Source organism: Bufo bufo, chromosome 2 (genome assembly GCF_905171765.1).
Source record: "Bufo bufo chromosome 2, aBufBuf1.1, whole genome shotgun sequence".
Taxonomy (NCBI): Eukaryota; Metazoa; Chordata; class Amphibia; order Anura; family Bufonidae; genus Bufo; species Bufo bufo.
This window is the reverse complement of record NC_053390.1, coordinates 26,301,410-26,324,419: the sequence shown is the minus strand read 5'-3', so window position 1 is coordinate 26,324,419 and position 23,010 is coordinate 26,301,410. Positions and strand designations below refer to the sequence as shown.

Genomic DNA, 23,010 nt, shown 5'->3' with positions numbered 1-23,010 from the left:
CTTCACACCTCTGATAGATCACTCAGCTCCAGTATCTAAGTAGGTTTACCATTAAACCTCAGGAATGTACATATGGGGTTAATTTTCACAATTCCTCTACCAAATGAAGATCACTCGTTCAGATAAATCAGTGATGTAGTCATCATGCCCCCAATATCACTGTCTCCACACAGGAGGGTTAGTCTGTAGGAGCAATGAATGTCACAGCGCTAGGAGAAAGTATAATATGAGCCAAAAAGACAAATGTCTGTCAGTGACAATGGTGACGCTGTCGTGGAGCAAATAGAAGAGTTTATTTTATCTTTCAAAACTGAATAAAAATGAAATATTAATATGTCCACATACGTTATAACACTATTCAATGGAGCGTCGTTACTTCTCCCCATGTCACTCTGGACTCTCCCGCAGTGTGGGTGGAGGTGTGAATACAGAGAAAAGAAGCAAAGGTTCATGGGGACAGTTCATCTTCACTGCTATGGAAGTAAACAAGGCTCTTCTTCCTCCATGGATCCTGGTCACAGGTGACCTCAATTTGGTCATTTGGGAGATCCAGAATAATTCCTCAAAAAACAAAAATAAAACTTTTTAGCGGTCTAAGATCCAAAAATAAAGCAAATATATGTGGGGGTAGGACGCTAAAACAAAATAATGAATGTTTTATTAACTTATTTTGTTAAAATATAGGGGTATCTACCCGTCACTGCAGAAAGCAGCAACTGAATCTTCACTAATTCGTGGGACCCCACCTATAGCAGCCACATAGATGGCAATGGAGCCACCTCGGGATATAAGTTGGATCCCACAAACTGAAACCCACCAACACTAAGGGGGCTGAGACACCACAGGTACCAGATGTATGACCTGGGTGAAGGTACTGACTAGGTGGATAACTGGTCCCAGCAGGACACCAGGTATCACTCCTAACAGTGAATGTCAGACATTCACTGCACTAGCATAGTACAGGATTACAGGTGCAGGATTATGGCGGGGCAACACCCTTAGCTCCAATTCATGTATCTGGAGCAATGATTGCCCTAACCCTTTCCTTGGTGGTCAAAGCTCTATGCGTTTCCATGCATTTTATCAGGAGCAACGTGCACCATAAATAATACAGCCCAACGCCTCTGACTTAGGTGTTTGACCGAGGCTGTGAGCATGTACCATAAATAATATAGCCCAAAGCCTCTGACATAGGTGTTTGACCGAGGCTATGAACACTAAGCCTGACACCGGATTCCTCTAGTGTGAGGTACGGTGTTGTCACTTGTAATCTACTTTCCTGCCTAGGCTGACCACCTCTAGATTGAGGCACAGCGTGCTGGTGTGCAGACAAATCGGCGCTGTAATGGCCGCGAAGCGGCTCCCAGAACGCCGAGATTTACAGGGTGAAACCCCGCCCTGCTAGACACGCCCCCCGGCTAACAGCCAATCCGGCCAGGAGGCTCGGTACAGGATAAACCAGTGGCTGAGCAACGGGAGGAACTACATCAGTCCCAGGGAAAGCGCAATGCGCCGCATGGTAAACAGGGAAAATCATAGCGGCTCTGTATAACATGTCACTGCAACTACAAAACCTAATTGTCTATATACAGTGGAGTGAGACCACAATCGAGGATCCTGAAACGGAGCGCTGACACTCAGTTACATATATAAGAGAGCTCAAATATATCTACAGGTCCCCTCAAATTAAATACATGGATGGACATAGGCCTGAATATAGGACAGTGTACATTCATATAAAGGGGACAAACGAGATGGCATCATTGAGGCCAGATGGTTTGATGGTATTCAAAGAAAAAATCCATCTCGCCTCTTTTTGTAACAAGATGCGGTCACAGTCCCCGCTCCTCAATGACATCTTCACAGAATCAATCACCTAAAATTTAACGGATGATGTATTTCCACTGTGAGATTCTGATACATGGCGTGCAATCGGGGTGTCTTTTAAGTTCGTAATGTCCAGAACATGTTCCCCGATGCGACGCCTGAGCTCTCTGATGATTTTGCCAACATATTTCATGCCGCATACGCATGTCATCAGGTAGATAACCCCAACTGACTTGCAGTTGTAAAATGACCTGATAAAAAAGGTTCTCTCTGAGGTATTGCTGGCAAAACTCGGTCTTCTCTATAAATCCACAGAATTTGCAAGATCCACAGGGAAACGTCCCTGTAAGCGAATTCCGCAACCAAGACTGTGGTTTAGGGCTTACATATAAGCTGTGTGTCAACATATCTCGTAAGTTGTTCCTGCGCCGGTAAGTGACTGAGGGTCTAGATGGAATCATACCGCCAATATCGGGATCAGATTTAAGTATATCCCAGTGTTCCACAAGGACTTGGCGTACAGCCTCTTGGGCACTGTCATATGTGCCAATGATCCTGACAGTGTTATCATTAGTATCCCTCTTTTTGGGGGATAACAGAAGATCCCTGTTGGTACTTAATGAAGGTTGGTATGCCTGTCTCAGACATCGCTGGGGATAACCGCGACGCTGGAACCTCTGCAGGAACCACAACACCTTTGTCATGGAGCTTCTAAGTTTCATTCTCAAACATAATGTGTTTCTGTTTGATGGGCGGATTTTCCACCAGCTCAGGGGGGTCGCAATGGGCAGTCCCTGTGCCCCGACGTTTGCGAACCTCTACCTTGGCTGGTGGGAAAGAGGTGTGTTTTTTGTGAGGATATGGAGCATTTTACTTCTGTCATCCCCCTCTGGATCAGATACATCGATGATGTGCTGGTCCTGTGGGGGGGGTGGCAGAGCTTTGTTCCAGAAGTTTGTTGCAGCCCTGAATATCAACACACTGGGGTTATTTTTTACGTCGGAAATTGATTCCACTGTTATTTCCTTCTTAGATCTCACCATTTCACTTGACACCGATGGGCACATTAGTACCAACATTTTTAGGAAGCCCACGGCTACCAATAATTTGTTGAAATGGGAGAGTGGGCACCCTTTGGCCCTCAAAAGATCAATACTTAAGGGTGAGGAGGAATTGTTCGGAACTAAGTGACTTTAGGGTGGCTGCGAGGGATCTTCAGCAGAGGTTCCAGCGTCGCGGTTATCCCCAGCGATGTCTGAGACAGGCATACCAACATTCATTAAGTACCAACAGGGATCTTCTGTTATCCCCCAAAAAGAGGGATACTAATGATAACACTGTCAGGATCATTGGCACATATGACAGTGCCCAAGAGGCTGTACGCCAAGTCCTCGTGGAACACTGGGATATACTTAAATCTGATCCCGATATTGGCGGTATGATTCCATCTAGACCCTCAGTCACTTACCGGCGCAGGAACAACTTACGAGATATGTTGACACACAGCTTATATGTAAGCCCTAAACCACAGTCTTGGTTGCGGAATTCGCTTACAGGGACGTTTCCCTGTGGATCTTGCAAATTCTGCGGATTTATAGAGAAGACCAAGAGTTTTGCCAGCAATACCTCAGAGAGAACCTTTTTTATCAGGTCATTTTACAACTGCAAGTCAGTTGGGGTTATCTACCTGATGACATGCGTATGCGGCATGAAATATGTTGGCAAAACCATCAGAGAGCTCAGGCGTCGCATCGGGGAACATGTTCTGGACATTACGAACTTAAAAGACACCCCGATTGCACGCCATGTATCAGAATCTCACAGTGGAAATACATCATCCGTTAAATTTCAGGTGATTGATTCTGTGAAGATGTCATTGAGGGGCGGGGACTGTGACCGCATCTTGTTACAAAAAGAGGAGAGATGGATTTTTTCTTTGAATACCATCAAACCATCTGGCCTCAATGATGCCATCTCGTTTGTCCCCTTTATATGAATGTACACTGTCCTATATTCAGGCCTATGTCCATCCATGTATTTAATTTGAGGGGACCTGTAGATATATTTGAGCTCTCTTATATATGTAGCTGAGTGTCAGCGCTCCGTTTCAGGATCCTCGATTGTGGTCTCACTCCACTGTATATAGACAATTAGGTTTTGTAGTTGCGGTGATACAGAGCCGCTATGATTTTCCCTGTTTACCATGCGGCGCATTGCGCTTTCCCTGGGACTGATGTAGTTCCTCCCGTTGCTCAGCCACTGGTTTATCCTGTACCGAGCCTCCTGGCCGGATTGGCTGTTAGCCGGGGGGCGTGTCTAGCGGGGCGGGGTTTCACCCTGTAAATCTCGGCGTTCTGGGAGCCGCTTTGCGGCCATTACAGCGCCGATTTGTCTGCACACCAGCACGGTGTGCCTCAATCTAGAGGTGGTCAGCCTAGGCAGGAAAGTAGAATACAAGTGACAACACCGTACCTCACACTAGAGGAATCCGGTGTCAGGCTTAGTGTTCATAGCCTCGGTCAAACACCTATGTCAGAGGCGTTGGGCTGTATTATTCATGGTGCACGTTGCTCCTGATGAAATGCATGTTTAATGCATGGAAACGCGTAGAGTTTTGACCACCAAGGAAAGGGTTAGGGCAATCATTGCTCCAGACACATCAATTGGAGCTAAGGGTGTTGCCCCGCCATAATCCTGCACCTGTACTATGCTAGTGCAGTGAATGTCTGCGCGCTGACATTCACTGTTAGGAGTGATACCTGGTGTCCTGCTGGGACCAGTTATCCACCTAGTCAGTACCTTCACCCAGGTCATACATCTGGTACCTGTGGTGTCTTAGCCCCCTTAGTGTTGGTGGGTTTCAGTTTGTGGCATCCAACTTATATCCTGAGGTGGCTCCATTGCCATCTATGTGGCTGCTATAGGTGAGGTCCCACGAATTAGTAAAGATTCAGTTGCTGCTTTCTGCAGTGACGGGTAGATACCCCTATATTTTAACAAAATAAGTTAATAAAAAAATTCGTTATTTTGTTTTAGCGTCCTACCCCCACATATATTTGCTTGATTGTGTATAAGGACGCATACCCATAATACCAATTTCAGTTTTTGTATTTGATCAAGGGCTCTTTCACACTTGCGTTGTTGGGATTCGGCGTGCACTTCCGTTGCCGGAGGTGCCCGCCGGATCCGTAACAGCGCAAGTGAACTGAAAGCATTTGAAGACTGATCAGTCTTCAAAATGCGTTCAGTGTTACTATGGCAGCCAGGACGCTATTAAAGTCCTGGCTGCCATAGTAGTAGTGGGGAGCCGGGGAGCAATATACTTACAGTCCGTGCGGCTCCTGGAGCGGCGTCGGGGCGCCCCATGCGCATGAATTGCGTGATCCATGCGATCGCGTGGTCCATGTGCGTGGGGCGCCCTGGCGTCGCTCTGGGGTGCCCCGGGGGCCACGCGGACGGTGGGTGTGCTGCTCCCCCGCTCTCCACTACACTTTACCATGGCAGACAGGACTTTAGCGTCCTGGCAGCCATGGTAACCATTCAGAAAAAGCTGAACGTCGGATCCGGTAATGCGCCGAAACGACGTTTAGCACTAAGGCCAGATCCGGATTAATGCCTTTCAATGGGCATTAATTCCGGATCCGGCCTTGCGGCAAGTGTTCAGGATTTTTGGCCGGAGCAAAAAGTGCAGCATGCTGCGGTATTTTCTCCGGCCAAGAAAACGTTCCGGTCCTGAACTGAAGACATCCTGATGCATCCTGAACGGATTTCTCTCTATTCAGAATGCATTGGGATAATCCTGATCAGGATTTTTCTGGCATAGAGCCCCGACGACGGAACTCTATGCCGGAACAGAACAACGCAAGTGTGAAAGAGCCCTAAGATCCAAAAATAACCTGATTTGTTAAAATGTTTTCTCTCCTGTTTGACATCTCTCATGTATAATGATTTGATTTATTTGAAAAGCACTTTCTACATTCTGAACGTGAATACAACTTCTCTTCTGTGTAACAAGATGTGATTTCTTTGTAAAACATTTCCCACATTCTTAACATCAATACAACTTCCCGTCTGTATGGATTCTGCCATGTGTAACATTATCTGATTTGTGTAAAACATTTCTCACCTTCTGGATAAGAATACAGCTTCTCTTCTCAGTGACATCTCTCATGTTTAACAAGATCTGATCTTTGTGTAAAACGTCTCCCACATTCTGAACAAACATATGGCCTCTCTCCCGTGTGAATTCTCTCATGTACAACAAGACTTGACTTCTCTGTAAACCGTCTCCCACATTCTGAACATGAATATGGCTTCTCTCCTGTGTGAGTTCTCTCATGTCTAACAAGATTTGATTTATTTATAAAGCACTTTCCACATTCTGGACAGGAATATGGCCTCTCTCCTGTGTGAAACCTCTCATGTATAACGAGAGTTGATTTTTCTGTAAAACATTTCTCACATTCTGAACATGCATATGGCTTCTCTCCTGTGTGAAGTCTCTCATGTATAGCAAGATATGATTTCATTTTAAAGCCCTTCCCACATTCTGAACATGAATACGGCTTCTCTCCTGTGTGCAGTCTCTCATGTCTAACAAGATGGGATTTATATTTGAAGCACTTTCCACATTCTAAACAGGGGAATGATTTCTGCTCTCCTCCTCTGGGAATTCCTCTGCGTGTAGAAAGAAGGACTGTTTTTGTGAATTCTTTACAACGCTGAAAACTTTCAACCTCTTTCTGACCTGTACTTGTGGTAACAATCTGTGATTGGACAGGAGAAGGTTTCTCATGATTCGAGGGATTGTATGACAGATCTGTACTGTAATGTCCTGGAAGTCCATTAAGGGTAATTAGGTTTCCTCCAGAAGAGCGATGAATGATATCTTCATTTTCTGCTTTATCATTTAGTGATAACATGAAGTTTTCATCAGAATTCTTATTGGGATTTTCTGTTAAAATTTAAAAAAAAAAATTTTTTTCTATTTTTCCCCAAACTATAGAAAAGACAAACATATAACATTCCTATTAGGCTGGATGTGGTTCTAACAGGAAGAAGTAAAATCAATTTGTTCTGAATCCATTCCTGGCTTTGACCAAAAATTAAAAAACTGCACGTGCGATTCAAGCCTTATAAAGCGTTCTAGAACTTCCTCAGGATTCTGACTTACATCCAGTCATGATTTTTATTACACACAGAAAACCAAAACTTGATAAAATTCAAAAATCTGTAAAGCCCAACCATGTCTGGCAACCATCCCTGCAATCTGTTAACATCAGCTGGGGATCGCTTTAAAACCTTAGCGACCACCAATACGCCGCTTTACTGTGGTCTCTAACGGGCCGTATACTAAGCTTCTTATGGTGGCCTAGTCTATGCATTGCACTGGTTTTCAAGGCAGCTGAGAGTGGAGACTACTGCTCTAATGGGCCGAACCAGCAGAAGCGGTGATCTGGGCCACTTAACCCCTTAGATGCTGCAGTCAATAACGACGACAGCAAAGTGTTTTAGAGGCAGGGAGCTTCCTCGGTCTCTCAGCAACACCCTGAGATTGTTTTTGCCGATTTGTCACAAAAATGAAATAAAACGCGATAGTCATCAGATCTCGGATCGTTCGGATATAAAATCAGAATCTGTAATAAATGTTTCCAGCTGAATGAATAAGGTGTGCGCTGATGGGGAGGAGGATCTATGTGAGAGGACGAACATACTCTCTGTTCCGCGATTCCTACAACTGTTTGCTGATGGAGGCAGCCTGTTACGGTTATTAGTGGGAGATAACTGATTAATAAAAAAGTAATTTAGAGGTAAGGGTTATTAGATGACCGGCACAAAGTGAAAGTAGGATGCACACAACTAGACAGTTAAAGGGGTTATCCGAGTTATGGGAAAAAAAATAAAACCTAACAAAATTAATCAGGATATACATATACATTAGTCAAGCTTGATTTTTTTTTAAAAAAAAAGATCTTTACACCTTTTCTAGGTTCTGTTATTGCTGTGTTTACATGCAGCAGTAACAACAATGACTCATCTCTCCCTCATGAATATTTGTGGGAGGGGATCTGTGGATGGCACTGTTTAGGGGGGAGATCTGTGTGGATGGCACTGTTTAGGGGAGGGGGATCTGTGGTCTGTGGATGGCACTGTAGGGGGATCTGTGGATGGCACTGCCTGCCATCCACAGACCACAGATCCACCTACAGTGCCATCCACAGATCCCCCTCCCCGACGCTCACAGCAGCAGTACTAATCATTCACTTCATTTTTCTATGCAGAGCTATTTTATTATTATTTTGAAATCTATGAGTCTCTGACTCTTACTTTGCTGAGCTCCGGTAACAACAGCAGGCAGTGCAGGCGACGTTCACTCACTGACGTCACGCGCCTGCTCCGCCTAGTGGGAGGAGCAGGCGCGTGACGTCAGTGACAGTGAGTGAGCGCCGCCCCCCGAACTGCCTGCTCTGCTATTACCGGAGTACAGAGGCAAGAATGCAAGTAAAGAGCTCACTACAGCTCCCTGTATATTCTAATCCCCAGGCAAGCGTCCCTGTCACCATGGGAACGCTTGGGGGTTAGAATATACCATCGGATTTGAGTTTTTTACGATCTCACTGAGCTCGAAAAACTCAGATCCGATGGTATATTCTAACCAGGCAAGCGTCCCCGTCACCATGGGAACGCCTGGGGGTTAGAATATTTTATACCATTGGATGGATCTTCTGACTGTCACTATGCTTGGCCAGCTCGGGGCCCCAACCAGTTCGGGGCCCCAAGCTATTGCTGGTTTTGCCTGACCTATTAGCCGAAGGGAGGAACTTTGAGGTAGCCGCTGCACAAGTGAGGATCGCGCATGCGCGATCAACTCACAGCCGCACGGACTGTAATCCAGAGAGGTGGGGGCGTGGCCAAGGCTGATGACGTTCCGTTTACATGGCTTAGTCACTCCGACAAGCAGAGAGCTCCATGTAAACGGAACGTCACAGCTGATGACGTGGGCGGTCACATGACTCTTTAGTGTAGCAGAGAAACGGCACAAGATAGGTACTGCAAGTTATTTAGGAAAACTAATGTATAGGGGAAATAAAGCCATAGAGAGAAATTAAGTTAACTCGGATAACCCCTTTAACCCTTTGTGATAGAACGGCTCAATATTTTTAATAAAGGCCAATTAAAAAAAAAAAGTGTACATAGAAAATTATCCTTACATGTTCTTAACCCTTTCCCGCACAATGAGGTACATGTAGGTCACTGGCGGCATGTAATTCCTGCACAATGGCGTACATGTAGTAGCACAGATACAAAAGCTGTGCCCTCATAATCCCCAGTGGGTGTGTGGATGTGACTGACCATCATGTCCTGCAGGAACAGCCGGGATCAGAGAAGAATCTGATCAGAGATCACCGTCAGCTGGATAAGGAGAACACTTCATGATGTGTTGGGGAAATCTACAAATCATCAGATTCTCCTCCTTCCCACCAAGGACAAAATCTGAGGTCACTTTCTCCATTCACGATTCCATACCTGTGGTGACATCTCCTGGAATGTCTTCCTGCACCTCACTCCCACACGGGGAATCGACTATCATCTTCTCTTCTTCATCCTCCACTTTAATATCAGTCAGATCTTCCCCCTGATTTGTCATCTGTAACAATTCAGTACAATACAGCAGGCAGGTGGGAAATGTAACAGATCCACATAAGAGACCCCCACAATCTATGACCCCTCTATGACCGCAGGACCCCCCCTATATAGATGTGTATAGGGCTCAGCTCCATCTACCTGAGGATTCTCTGGGACCTTCTCCTCTGGACAGTCCTGGGAATACAGAGGACGGGGACATCTCTCTGGTGGATTTCTCCTCCTGGATCCATCTGTGGAGACACAAGCACACAGTGACTGAATACATGGCCTCCTGTAGATCTGTCTATAGATCAGACTCTTGTCTCAGCTTCTTCACTTCTAGTTAAAAAAAAAAAAAAAAAGCCAGAATTGGTGTTTTTTTGCTGATTTGCCACAAAAATGAAATAAAATGTAATCGTCACCAGATCTCAGGTTTATAGACTTCTTTACAATATCAATCAGAAACTGCAATAAATGTTTCCAGATGAATGAAAAGGGTGTGCGTTGGTGGGGAGGAGGATCTATGTGAGCGGACAAACATACTCTTTGTTCCGCACGTCCTACAGCTGTTTTTTGCTGATGGAGGCAGCCTGTTACGGCCATTATTAGAGGGGAGATATAAGTGCGGTTACCCTGGGAAGTTTTACCCTGCATTGAAAGGGGTCTGGTGAGACACTTGGGCAGGAGGGTTGTACGTCACTGCAGTGAGCCACAGTTGAAGAGGTCTTCATCCTTAAACAGGACAACAGGTCACGAGCTGCGGTGAGATACCAGCAGGATACATTCAGCAGAGTGAGCAGAGGTACAGCACTACAGCGAGCTACAGTCAATGACCGGGCTGGAGTTGAAGTGAGGTTGAAGTTGTATATCCTCTACTATATATTTATTATTAAAGGCCATGTACACCTTTGTGGGAAATTTTTTATTGTTGCATTGTAGTAATTTTGAGTTAAAAATCATTTTTTTTAATTTGTTTTCATTAAAAATTGTGAACCACTGTCTTTGTGCAGCCTTGAGTTTCTCTAGTAACAGGATCTGAATTATCCTTATCTCCAACCTTATAAACACTCATTATAGCTCAGTTCTTATCTTACTGATAGGAATGTGGGCTTAAATAAGTTTATGACCTTTTAGTAATTTAGAGCGCTTAAAAGCCTCCTCCCCATTACCTTCTCCAGTTAATAACCTAGGACTCAAATATAGAAGTCAGAACAAAATTTATTAAGTTATTTACTAAATCAATGTCAGAAATGATTGACCAAACCAAAGAAACAACTGGATATATATAGTCAAAACATCAAACTCAACAGAAATCCCTGTTAGAAAATACATCAAGTCTGTAGTGTCTGAAAAAGGTCGAGGGACTCAACTAGGTAGCTGCACGACAAGTTTCTTCCAATGAGGCCTCTTTCACACGACCGTATGGCTTTTTCAGTATTTTGTGGTCCGTTTTTCATGGATCCGTTGTTTTGTTTTTTTGTTTCCGTTGTGTTTCCGTTCCGTTTTTCCGTATGGCATATACAGTATACAGTAATTACATAGAAAAAATTGGGCTGGGCATAACATTTTCAATAGATGGTTCCGCAAAAACGGAAAGGATCCGGAAGACATACGGATGCATTTTCGTATGTGTTCCGTTTTTTTGGCAGACCCATTGACTTGAATGGAGCCATGGAACGTGATTTGTGGGCAATAGTAGGACATGTTCTATCTTTCAACAGAACGGAAAAACTGAAACATTCAGTTTTTTTTGCAGAACCATTGAAATGAATGGTTCCGTATACGGAACGCATAAAAACGGCCCGTAAACAGAAGAAAAGAAACGGTCGTGTGAAAGAGGCCTGAAGCCGAAGCCCCCTCCGCCCAGGAGGTGGACACCGCCCGAGTGGAATGAGCCGTCAACACCACTGGAGGAGGAATATCCTTTAACTTATAGCACATGATGATGCAAGATTTGATCAAGCGTGCAATGGAAGCCTTGCTAGCGAACTTTCCTTGGTTTCCTCCTCAGTATTGAATTAATAACTGTTCCGACTTCCTGAAGGACTTCATGGATTCCAGGTACTGTAAGACACTTCTTCTTGCATTTAAATTATGGAACAGTTTTTCTTTTTCGGACAAAAAAGGTAGAGAAATTTCCTGTTGGCAATGGAATCTCGACTACTTTTGGGAGGAACTTTTGAGAGTGCATTAAAATAATTCTTTCCTCTAGAATAGTCAAATAAGTTGGTAATATGGAAAAGGCTTGAATCTCACTCTCCTAGCTGTTGTAATTGCTAACAAAAAAAGCTGTTTTTATAGTTACATTTTTATAGAGATTTTAGAAATAGGTTCGAATGGAGGTTCCATTAAGACAGAAAGAATCAGATTCAAGTCCCAAGGAGGCACCGAAGATCTGAAAGAAGGACGAATCCTAGCACCCTTCAGGAATCTTTTAACTAAGTCCAATTCTGCTAACCTTATCCCCATAAAGGCACTAAGGGTTACTACCTATACTTTCAAGGTACTCACTTTAAGATCTTTATCTAGGCTGGATTGTAAAAAGTCCAACCCCGGGTTGACATCAGGAGGCATGGACGAATCCCAGGTGTCTTTTACTGTAAGAAAGGTTTTCCAGGATCGTATATAGATCTTTCAGGTTACTGGCTTCCTGCTGTGCATCGGGGTAGTGATTACAGCATCAGACAGACCTTTCTCCTTCAAGATGGCCTGTTCAACATCCAGGCTGTTAAGCAAGGATGAGGCACATTCAGGTGAAATACTGGACCTTGGGACAGAAGATCTGGTCGGGAAGGTAGGGTCCAGAAATTCTCTCCTGCTAGGTTCCTGAGGATGGGGAACCAAGCTCTTTTCGGTCAAAAGGGTGCCATCAAAATGATCGTGGCCTGTTCCTCTATAGCCTTTATGAGCACCCAGGGAATGAGAGGGGGGGGGGGGGGGGGGAGGCATACAATAGGCCTCGAGGCCATGGTCTTGCTAGAGCGTCTACCTGACGTGGATGATCTCGTAATGAGAGAGAGAAGAAATCCTTTACCTTCTTGTTCTTTCTGGAAGCAAAAGATCCACCACTGGGACTCCCCATTTCACACAGATGGTGTTGAAGATTGACTGATTCAGTCTCCATTCTCCTTTTAATCTCTCTCGGCTCAGAAAATCTGCCAGTAGATTTTCTTCCCCATTTACGTGAATTGCGGTTAGAGATTTCAGGTTCTGTTCGGCCCACAAGAATATGTTTTGCGACATTGTCGCCAGAGAATGACTTCTTGTCCCCCCCCCTGTTTGTTGATATATGAGACCGTTGTGGTGTTGTTTGACAAGATTTTTACATGTCTTGCTTGAATTTTTTGGGACAAGGCCTTTAGGGCCAGCCAAGCTGCACAGAGCTCCCGCACGTTTGAAGGGCTACTGAATCTTCCAGATGAGCACCCCATCCAAGTCTTCTGGCGTCTGTTGTCATTATAATCTGCTGCGCCTGACGCCATTCCCCACCGTACGATATTAGGTGAGCGGGGACGCAGATAGGCCAGGATCAGTTCACCTCCTAAAGCCTCCCTAATCCTCGCACTAACTCCTCACCGTATGAGCAGACCTGGATGGTAGGACTCCTCATACCCAGGATACCTAGGACCCTGAGTCACCCTGATAATCCCTCACATAGGAGCAGGGGAGAGACGACCTGTTCTTCCAAGACACGGAAGAGCAGGAGTCTCTGCAGGCCTAACAGCAAGGAAAGGAAGCCAAGTGGAACGGCAGGTAAGTATCCAGTGTCGGGGATAACCACTGAACCAAGAACCGAGGAAGGCATGGTGACATACTTGCCGCAGCTGCTGGACGGCACAACAGAAGACCACACAAAGGTAAACTGGAACCCATAAGAACACACCGAGGCTTGAGTACAACTGACTCCTGGCCTAAAGCCACAGGTATAAGAAGCACCTAGTGACCACACCCATCAAGGTAGTTAACCCCTCCAGCACCAGACAGAGGAGGAACCAGGAGAAGGGGAGCAAAAGCACACACATGCGGACAACCACACGTTGCCACTGGCAACCGGCAAGTACGGTAAACGTGTCACAGCGAGGCCGTGACAACACCTTCAGACAGATTGCACCACCACTTCAGAGATAGCTTTACCACAGACGGGACTCTCACCTTCTTGTTTAAGGATACTTGTCTTCTGTCCCATGTTCTCAATAGGAACGCTTGTAACGTTCTTGTATGAGCTTGGGCCCACTTGACTGCTGGAATAGAGTTGGTCATAAGGCCTAGGATGGTCATGATGTGTCTGAAAGATACCCTTTCTGTCCCACAAAATTCCTTCACACTCCGATTCAGGGAGACCTGCTTCTCCATTGGAAGGAAGGACGACAGGAGGCGGGAATTTAGGAAAATTCCAAAAACACGCTTTCCTGGGCAGGAATTAAGTTTGATTTTTGAACATTGAGTATTCAGCCCAGGTTTGATAAGGAGTCTATTACAAGCTGCAGATGAACGTATAGAGCTTCTTCTGTTGGGGCTGCTATCAGGAGGTCGTCCAAGTATGGTATTAACAGTATTTGTGATTGTTGAAGAAATCCTGAAATCTCTGCCATTACTTTTGTGAAGACTCTTGGAGCTAAACTCAGGCCAAATGGTAGAACCTGGAACTGAAAATGCTGAAAGGAATCCTGAAACCATACTGCTATTCTTAAATACTTCTGGTATTTTTTGTGGATGGGGATATATAATAGTATGCGTCGGTTAAATCTATTGTTGCCATAAACAGTTCTTTGTTAAATTTATTGTGGACCTCACAGTTTCCATCTTAAACCTTTTGTATACAATGTACTTGTTGAGGGTCTTTAGATTGATAATTGCCCTGAAGGTACCATTTGTTTTGGTCACCAAAAATATTGGGGAATAGAATCCCTCTGTTCTTTCCTGAAATGGGACTGGAACTATAGTTCCTTTCTGGATGAGTAGAGAGATCTGGAGATCCATTACTCTCTGATCCTCTCCTTTCAGTCTTCTGTTTACCCAATATCTGCTGGGAGGAATTTTTAAGAATTCTAACTGGAGACCTGATTCTAATCTGATCACTGATAACACCCAAGGAGATGCATGAATGTTTTTCCAGGCTTCACCGAAGTTTTTTAGTCACCCCCTTCCCCCACTGGACCTCTGGCATCATTGGAAGAAAGGACGAGAAGACTTTTCTTGGTTAAAAAGAAAACCCCTGCCTCTCCTTTTAGTGGGCTGCTAGGCATCTGAATCTTTTTTCTTTTGGTCAAATCTAGGACATCTTTGGGCCCAAAATGACCGTCCTTGGTAGAATAATTTGGATTCCGTGGGGAAACCTTTTTTTCTGTCAGCGACCTTTTCCAATATATCATCTAACGCTGTTCCAAAAAGCCTGTCACCTTCACACGTAATGGAACAGAGCCTGTTCTTAGAAGCAGAATCACCTGACCAAGTTCTAAGCCAGATGGCTCTTTTGGAGGCATTAGACAATGCTGCCGATCTAGATGCTAGTTTCCCCGACATCCACAGAAGCGTCTGCTAGAAAATTGGATGCGTGTTTAAGAATCAGGATCAAGGCAAAAATATCTTCGGCTACTTTCACACTGGCGTTTTGTCTTTCCGTCTGTAAGATCCGTTCAGGGCTCTCACAAGCGGTCCAAAATGGATCAGTTTTGCCCTAATGCTCAGAAAGCATCAGTTTGCCTCCGTTCCGTCTCCATTCCGCTTTGGAGGCGGACACCAAAACGCTGCTTGCAGTGTTTTGGTGTCCGTCTGACGAAACTGAGCCAAACGGATCTGTTCTAATACACAATGTAAGTCAATGGGGACGGATTGGTTTTCTATGACACAAAAGAAAACTGATCCGTCCTCCATTGACTTTCAATGGTGTTCAAGACGTATCCGTCTTGGCTATGTTAAAGATAATACAAACGGATCCGTTCTGAACGGATGCAGATGTTTGTATTATCTGAATGGATCCGTCTGTGCAGATCCATGACGGAACCGCACCAAGCGCAAGTGTAAAAGTAGCCTTCCCTGGGAGTGCTTGATTCAATGTGCTCTTCTAATTGGGAAAGCCATAAAGACAAGGTACAAGCCGTGTATGTAGCTTCAATACCTGGACATAGGAGAGCGGTAGATGACTCCCAGGTCTTTTTAAACAGTGATCCACCTTTTTTGTCCATTGGACCTTTCAAAAGCCCTAAGTCTTCAAAAGGTAATGCAGATTTCTTAGAAATTTTTGCCACTGGGGCATCTACCCTAGGCGTTTTATCCCAGCAAGATTTATAGTGGCTCTAATATTTTTCAAAAGATATTCCGTCTCTTCAATAGAGCATAACGGCTGACCTGAGGTATCCTCAGAGACTGGAACCCAAATCCGAGGATAGTTCACCTTCATCCAGATCTGAGTACTTTTCTTCCAGTGGAGAACACAAAGCTTTGGATGTGGATGGCCTAGGAGGAGCCACAGCTAGTTTTGCTTCAATAGCAGCCCCAACTTCTTTGCACATAACGCTTTTTTACATGATGCAGAAAGGGTTAATTACTCTTACCGGTAATTGGATTTTCCATTAGCCTCCCCAACGGCACTGACAGGAGGGTATCCCCGCCCCCTGGACAGGAAACAACAATGGAGCTGCAGATTTAAAAGGCCTCCTCTCCTTACCTAAGCCAGTTAATGACAAAGGACATGGAAAATTATGCAATAAAAATTATTATTAATTCAAAATAATACAATCCACCAAGGTAATTAACCCTTTATCCCCGGCGCCTCCCCCAACGGCACTGAGAGAAGGATTAACAGGGAAGAACATTCTTTAGGGAGGGATTACTGCAGAAAAAATTCTACGCCCAAAGGACAAGTCCTGATTATGGGTCACATCCAGCCTGTAGTGCTTAAAAAAGGTCATAGGATTAGCCCAGGCAGCCGCTTTGCAGATCTGTTCAATAGATATAGCGGCGCTTTCTGCCCCGGAGGCTGACGTTGCCCGAGTCGAGTGGGCCTTGAGTCTGTTGGGGGGGGGGGGGGGGGGGGGGAAACAAGATTCCTGTTGGTATAACAAAGAGATATAGCGTCTCTTATCCACCGAGCGAACGTAGGCTTCCTGGCTACGAGACTCTTATTTGGACCCTGGAACTGGATAAAGAGGTGGTCTGACTGTCTGAACTGCTGTCACGGAAGGTGTACAGCAAACTAGAAGACACAAAAGGAAGATCCGAAACTAAGGAACTAAAGGGATAGTCCTGCAACAGACCTGGCTCTCTCCCTAACTGCTCAGCCTATGCAAAATTCTCAATGGTAGAAGATCGCATATCCTCGTACCTCGACTGTATAACCCCTGAACACCCTATAATAGTGAGGGGACACGACCACCGGCTCCCTACACTTGATACGGAGGGAGTCAGGGTCACCTGGGATCCAGCAAACAGGAAAATACAAATGAACAAAACTTATCTGTAGAAGACAGTAGTAGCATCCAGCATGCATACACTCCAGGAAGTTGTATAAACCGCAAAGTGATGCAGTATGGGAAGGGATTTAAAGGGATGCAATCAGTGCAACTACATGACAGCTGAGAGAGGCTAACGAGATGAGGAAACTAAAGCAAAACAAAAAGAAACCTCAAGTGGGAGGTTCTGAAGAACATCTGTCAGAGCTTCTCAGATGTTTGGTGGTGACAACTGCTTTGTTCTTTCCAGATAACATAGCAGGCAACGTCTTACATCCAGATTGTGGAACTTCCTCTCTTGGTCCGTGGTAGGAGAATCACAGAAGGACGGCAGAACTTCCGGATTACAATGGAATTTTGAAACTACTTTTGGAAGGAACGCTGGGCAATGCTTAAGGATTATGCGATCATCTAAAATTTTCAGATACAGTGGACGACAACTGAATGCCTGTGCCTGGATCTCACCCACCCTTCTAGCAGTTGTTATGCTAGAAGAAAGGCGGTCTTGAGTGATAAAAGCTTCATGGAGATGCTATCAATGGGTTCGAATGGTGACTCCATTAAGACTGTAAGAACTAAATTTAAGTCTGATGTTGGAATGGTAGAGCGTACAGTTGGTGAGATTCTGGCAGCCCCTTTAAAAAATTGCTTGACTAAAGGTTGTTCTGCCAATTTTGCGTCCAGAAAAATACTCAAGGTCGATATCTGCACTTTGATGGTAGAGGGTTTGAGACCCTTGTTCAACCCCGACTGTAGGAAATCCAAAATAATGGGCAGATTTTGTAGGGATTCCGGACAGTTCCTGTTCTTTGTAAAGGCAAGGAAGGGTTTCCAGGTCCTAAGATAAATCTTTGATGTCACGGCTTTCCTACCCTTTAGAATAGTGGATATTACTGGATCCGAGAGGACCTTCCCCCTTAAAGCTAAGCGTTCAATCTCCAAGCCGTCAATACGAGTTGAGACACTGAGGTGATAGATCGGACCCTGGAAAAGATCTGGCAGTGTACAGTATTCCCCTTCCGACAGGCTGAGAAGCGGAGAAAACCAGGCTCTTCTTGGCCAATAAGGAGCGATCATGATTACCTGCGCCAGTTCTTCCACTACCTTCATTAGGGTCCTCGGAATTAATCTGAAAGGGGGGGGGGGGGTTGGGGGGGACACGCATATAGCAGCCCCTTTGGCCAAGGGTGAGATAGGGCATCTACAAACTCTGGCTGGTCCTGTGGGGACAGAGAACAGAATTTTTGTACCTTCCTGTTGCTTCAGTTTGCAAATAAGTCCAGGATCGGAACGCCCCACTTTGCTGTAATCAATTGAAATACTTTGGGATTCAAGGCCCAATCTCCTTTTCTTATCTTCTGCCTGCTCAAACTCCCTGAACCATCAGGTCTGCGCATGACCACCACAGCCTCTGCTGCTGGCATCTGTAGTGACTACTAACAGATTTTCCTAACTCCAGCAGACTCCAGTCTGCAAATTTTTTCTTATTCTCCACCAGGCTAGGGACTAATACTCTCCATGGAAGGCCTACCTTCCTTTCTAAGGAGGTTTGAGTATCGTCCCAGGAGTCTAGAAGAAAGCACTGCAGAACCCTTGTATGGCTCTGTGCCCATCTGACTGCGGGTATTGAGGATGTTAGGTACCCTAGAACCGTCATGATGTTTCTGATGGTGGAAGCTTTTAACTTGCAGAATTGAGAGATCTTCTGACATATGGTCAACTGCTTCTCTTCTGGGAAGAAGGACATCTGGAGACATGAATCCAGTAGAACTCCTAGGAAGATCTTTCGTTGACTTGGGACGAAATCAGATTTTTTGTGATTTACAATCCATCCTAAAGAAAGGAAGACTTCCTTTACTTGGTCTAGATGAAACAGCAGCTAGTTTTCTGTTTTGGTTGCAATCAGGAAGTCGTCCAGATAGGGTATTATGAGGTAACCTGTTACTTCGGATATTATCTTTGAGAAAATACTCGGAGCAGAGGATAGCCCAAAGGGAATGGCCTGAAATTGAAAATGACACAGGCTGGTTCCTATATGGACAGCAAATCTCAGATATTTCTGGTGATTCTTGAGGATTGGCACATGATAATAGGCATCTTGTAGATCAATAGTTACCATAAAACAATTCTGAGGAAGGAGGTTTATCGTCGACCTGAAGGTCTCCATCTTGAATTTTATTTCTGTTCAACTTCCTTAGATTTGTAATAAGTCTTAAAGAAACTGGTTTCTTGATTAGAAATATCGGAGAATAGAATCCCCTTTTTTATTGGTGGTCTGGAACCGAATCAATACTTCTTTCTGGAGAAGGATGGATATTTCCATCTCCAGAGATAGTTGTTTTTCTCTCCGAGGCAGTGGCTTGTTGATTACATAGTAATCTACTGCCCAGGTATCGAACTCTAGGCTGAATCCTTCTTGGATGGGATTTTGAATCCAAGGGGAGGTGCCTATTCTTTACCACTGTGGAGCAAAGGTCTTTAACCTTGCACCAACCGGGCTTTTGGCGTCATTGAGTAGATTTTGTCGGTTTGTCAGGATTAAGAAGGAATCCTCTTCCTCTCCCTATTGAGGACTGCCAATTTCCTGAATAATCCTTCCTTTTCTGATCCGTTTTTTGTCAGTTTTTCTGGTTTCGAAAGGACCGCCTCTGCTGGAAAAATCCTCGGTAGGGAATCCTTTTTTTCTATCAGAGGCCTTTTCTAGGATGTTGTCAAGGACTGATCCAAAAAGACGGTCTCCTTCACAGGGGATAGAACATAGGTGATTTTTTGATGCCTGACTTGGAACGGAGCCAGATGGCTCTTCTTGTAGCATTGGAGACGGCGGCTGATGTAGCAGACAGTCTCACTAAATCAGCTGAAGCGTCGGCTAAAAAGTTTGTAGCCTGTTTCAACTTCGGTATACAGTAGATGCTAAGATCTCCTCTCTAGGAGTTCCAGCTGCCAGATGAACTTCTAATTTTCCTAGCCATACCGACAAAGATCTAGCCGTGCAGATGGAAGATATACTGGGTCTAAGCATTGCAGTATTGATTTCCCATGATTTTTTTAAGCAGGCTTTCAACATTTTTTATCCATGGGGTCACGTAGTAAGCCCATATCCTCAAACAGAAGGGAGGATTTCCTTGATATACGGGCTACCAGTGCATTAATCCTGGGAGTTTTATCCCAAAAAGTCGCATCAGAATCTGCAAAAGGATACTTCATTTTAAAAGAGCTTGTAACTGGGGTTCTTGCGTCCTGAGTCCCCGCTCTGTGTCCTGGTAGTGGAGGTTTCTCTGCCCTAAAAAAAATTATATTTTAAAAAAAAGGGGGCTAGTAATTTATATCTATTTTAACCTCCACAACCAGACACCCCTCAGTGCACGAGTAAAAGAGGAGAGCTCCACATCCCTAATCTTATCTACACAGGCATACAGGAGAGGAGGCTTATCGGGCTGAGGGCGCTGAAACCGGGATCTACAGGCTTGCGGACCGCATCCTCTTGAGGAGCAGACATACTGGAGGCAGGGAACACACTATCCTCCTCATAGCGCTCAGAATATTTAAAATTCCCGCCCCCGTCCTGACATAATCTCCGCTCTCAGGCCTCCTCCTGCCCTGGAGAAGGCCTTGCTTGTATGGACGCCCATCGTGTCGGATCCACAACCCCGGAGAAGGGGTAAGAAGCCCGGCTTCTCCCTTTTTTCTCTGAGGCCGCCACCAGGTGCACGTGTCAAGTGCAGCGTCTGATGTCATCGCTGCCGGCCTGCTCCTCCACGCCAAACAGAGCATTCACCGGCCCTGGGAATGCCCCCCATCTACTGCCCCATGCTTCCGATGGCGAATCTGGTAGCATTAGAAGCCCGGGGATGCCGGCATCCGCCGGACTTATTCCAAGAGATAGGGAGAGCCACCATGGAGCCCCGTGATCCTCCTCCTACAGAAGCCCTCCCGGGGCGAACAATTAAGAAGGTTTCTGCGTTTCCCTGTGCTGATCCACGTCTGTCTTCCAAGGGACAGAAACAACTGGAGAAGGTAAGAGGGAGGAGGCTTTTAAGCGCTGGTCTCCTAGTTGTTTCCTGTCCATGGGGAGGCGGGGTACCCTCCCGGTGGTGCAGTTGTGGAGGCGTGGCGAAAAGTATGATGCACACAGCTAGACAAACTGTTAACCCTTTCTGACAAAACGTCTACATTTTTTTTTTTTTATGAAGACCAATTGAAAAACTGGCGGCATGTAATTCCTGCACAATGGCGTAGATGTGGTTCATCATGATAGCACAGAAACAAAAGCTGTGCCCCCATAATCCCCAGTGGGTGTGTGGATGTGACTGACCGTCATGTCCTGCAGGAACAGCCGGGATCAGAGAAGAATCTGATCAGAGATCACTGTCAACTGGATAAGGGGAACACTTCATGATGTGATGGGGACATCTCCAATCGAAAAGCAGCAGCCGGTGATCAGATTCTCCTACTGTCCTGAAGGCACCAAGGACAAGATCTAAAGTTACTTTCTCCATTCATGATTCCATACCTGTAGTGACATCTCCTGGAATGTCCTCCTCCACCTCACTCCTACACGGGGGATCGCCCATCATCCTCTCTTCTTCATTCTCCACTTTAATATCAGTCAGATCTTCCCCCTGATTTGTCATCTGTAACAATTCAGTACAATACAGCAGACAGGTGGGAAATCTAACAGGTCCACATAAGAGACCCCCACAATCTATGACCCCTCTATGACTGCAGGACCCCCCTATATAGATGTGTATAGGGCTCAGCTCCATCTACCTGAGGATTCTCCAGGACCTTCTCCTCTGGACAGTCCTGGGAATACAGAGGACGGGGACATCTCTCTGGTGGATTTCTCCTCCTGGATCCATCTGTGGAGACACAAGCACACAGTGACTGAATACATGGCCTCCTGTAGATCTGTCTATAGGTCAGACACTTGTCTCAGCTCCTTCATTTCTAGTTTTAAAAAAATTAAATGCCAGAATTGGTGTTTTTTTGCTCATTTGCCACGAAAATGAAATAAAATGTAATCGTCACCAGATCTCAGGTTTATAGACTTCTTTACAATATCAATCAGAAACTGTAATAAATGTTTCCAGCTGAATGAAAAAAGGTGTGCGTTGGTGGGGAGGAGGATCTATGTGAGCGGACGAACATACTCTCTGTTCCGCGCTTCCTACATCTGTTTGCTGATGGAGGCAGCCTGTTACGGCCATTATTAGAGGGGAGATATAAGTGCGGTTACCCTGGGAAGTTTTACCCTGCATTGGAAGGGGTGTGGTGAGACACTTGGAAGCAGGAGGGTTGTACGTCACTGCAGTGAGCCACAGTTGAAGAGGTCTTCATCCTTAAACAGGACAACAGGTCACGAGCTGCGGTGAGATACCAGCAGGATACATACAGCAGAGTGAGCAGAGGTACAGCACTACAGCGAGCTACAGTCAATGACCGGGCTGGAGTTGAAGTGAGGTTGAAGTTGTATATCCTCTACTATATATTTATTATTAAACTCTTTAGGACACAGCCTTATTTCACCTTAAGGACCAGGCCATTTTTTGCAAATCTGACCAGTGTCACTTTAAGTGGTGATAACTTTAAAACGCTTTGACTTATTCAGGCCATTCTGAGATTGTTTTTTCGTCACATATTGTACTTCATGACACTGGTAAAATGAAGTCCAAAAAAATTTATATGTGTTTATATATATTTTTGAAAAATTAGCAAATTTCCAAGTTTCAATTTCTCTACTTCTAAAATACATAGTAATACCTTCAAAAATAGTTATTACTTTACATTTCCCATATGTCTACTTCATGTTAGGATCATTTTGGGAATGATATTTTATTTTTGGGGGACGTTACAAGGCTTAGAAGAAGTTTAGAAGCAAATCTTGAAATTTCTCAAAAACCAACTTCTGTATATTGGAATGCCTTGGCTGTATGAGTAATACTGTGTGTATTACTCATACAGCTTCCGGCCTGTGAGATCCAGGGGGCTGGATCTCACAGAAAGGCAGCGCCGATGCCTAAGGAAGGCATTGCGCTGCCTTCCATGCCATCGGGTTTCCCCTACAGCCCCATGGGGACCCGATGGCACCGCCGCCGCCCGCAAC

At 45.1% G+C, this 23,010-nt stretch overlaps 1 protein-coding gene across 1 annotated transcript in view; it reads right to left on the bottom strand.

Annotated features, from left to right (window-relative positions):
* Window positions 1-5,738: 5,738 nt before the first annotated feature.
* LOC120991238 (zinc finger protein 567-like) overlaps window positions 5,739-23,010 on the bottom strand; it is a 73,669-nt gene continuing 56,397 nt past the window's right edge. The window contains exon 4 of the mRNA XM_040420101.1: window positions 5,739-6,781. Within this exon, the coding sequence (XP_040276035.1) occupies window positions 5,982-6,781 (800 nt within the window). The 3' untranslated portion in view covers window positions 5,739-5,981. The remainder of the gene's footprint in view (window positions 6,782-23,010) is intronic.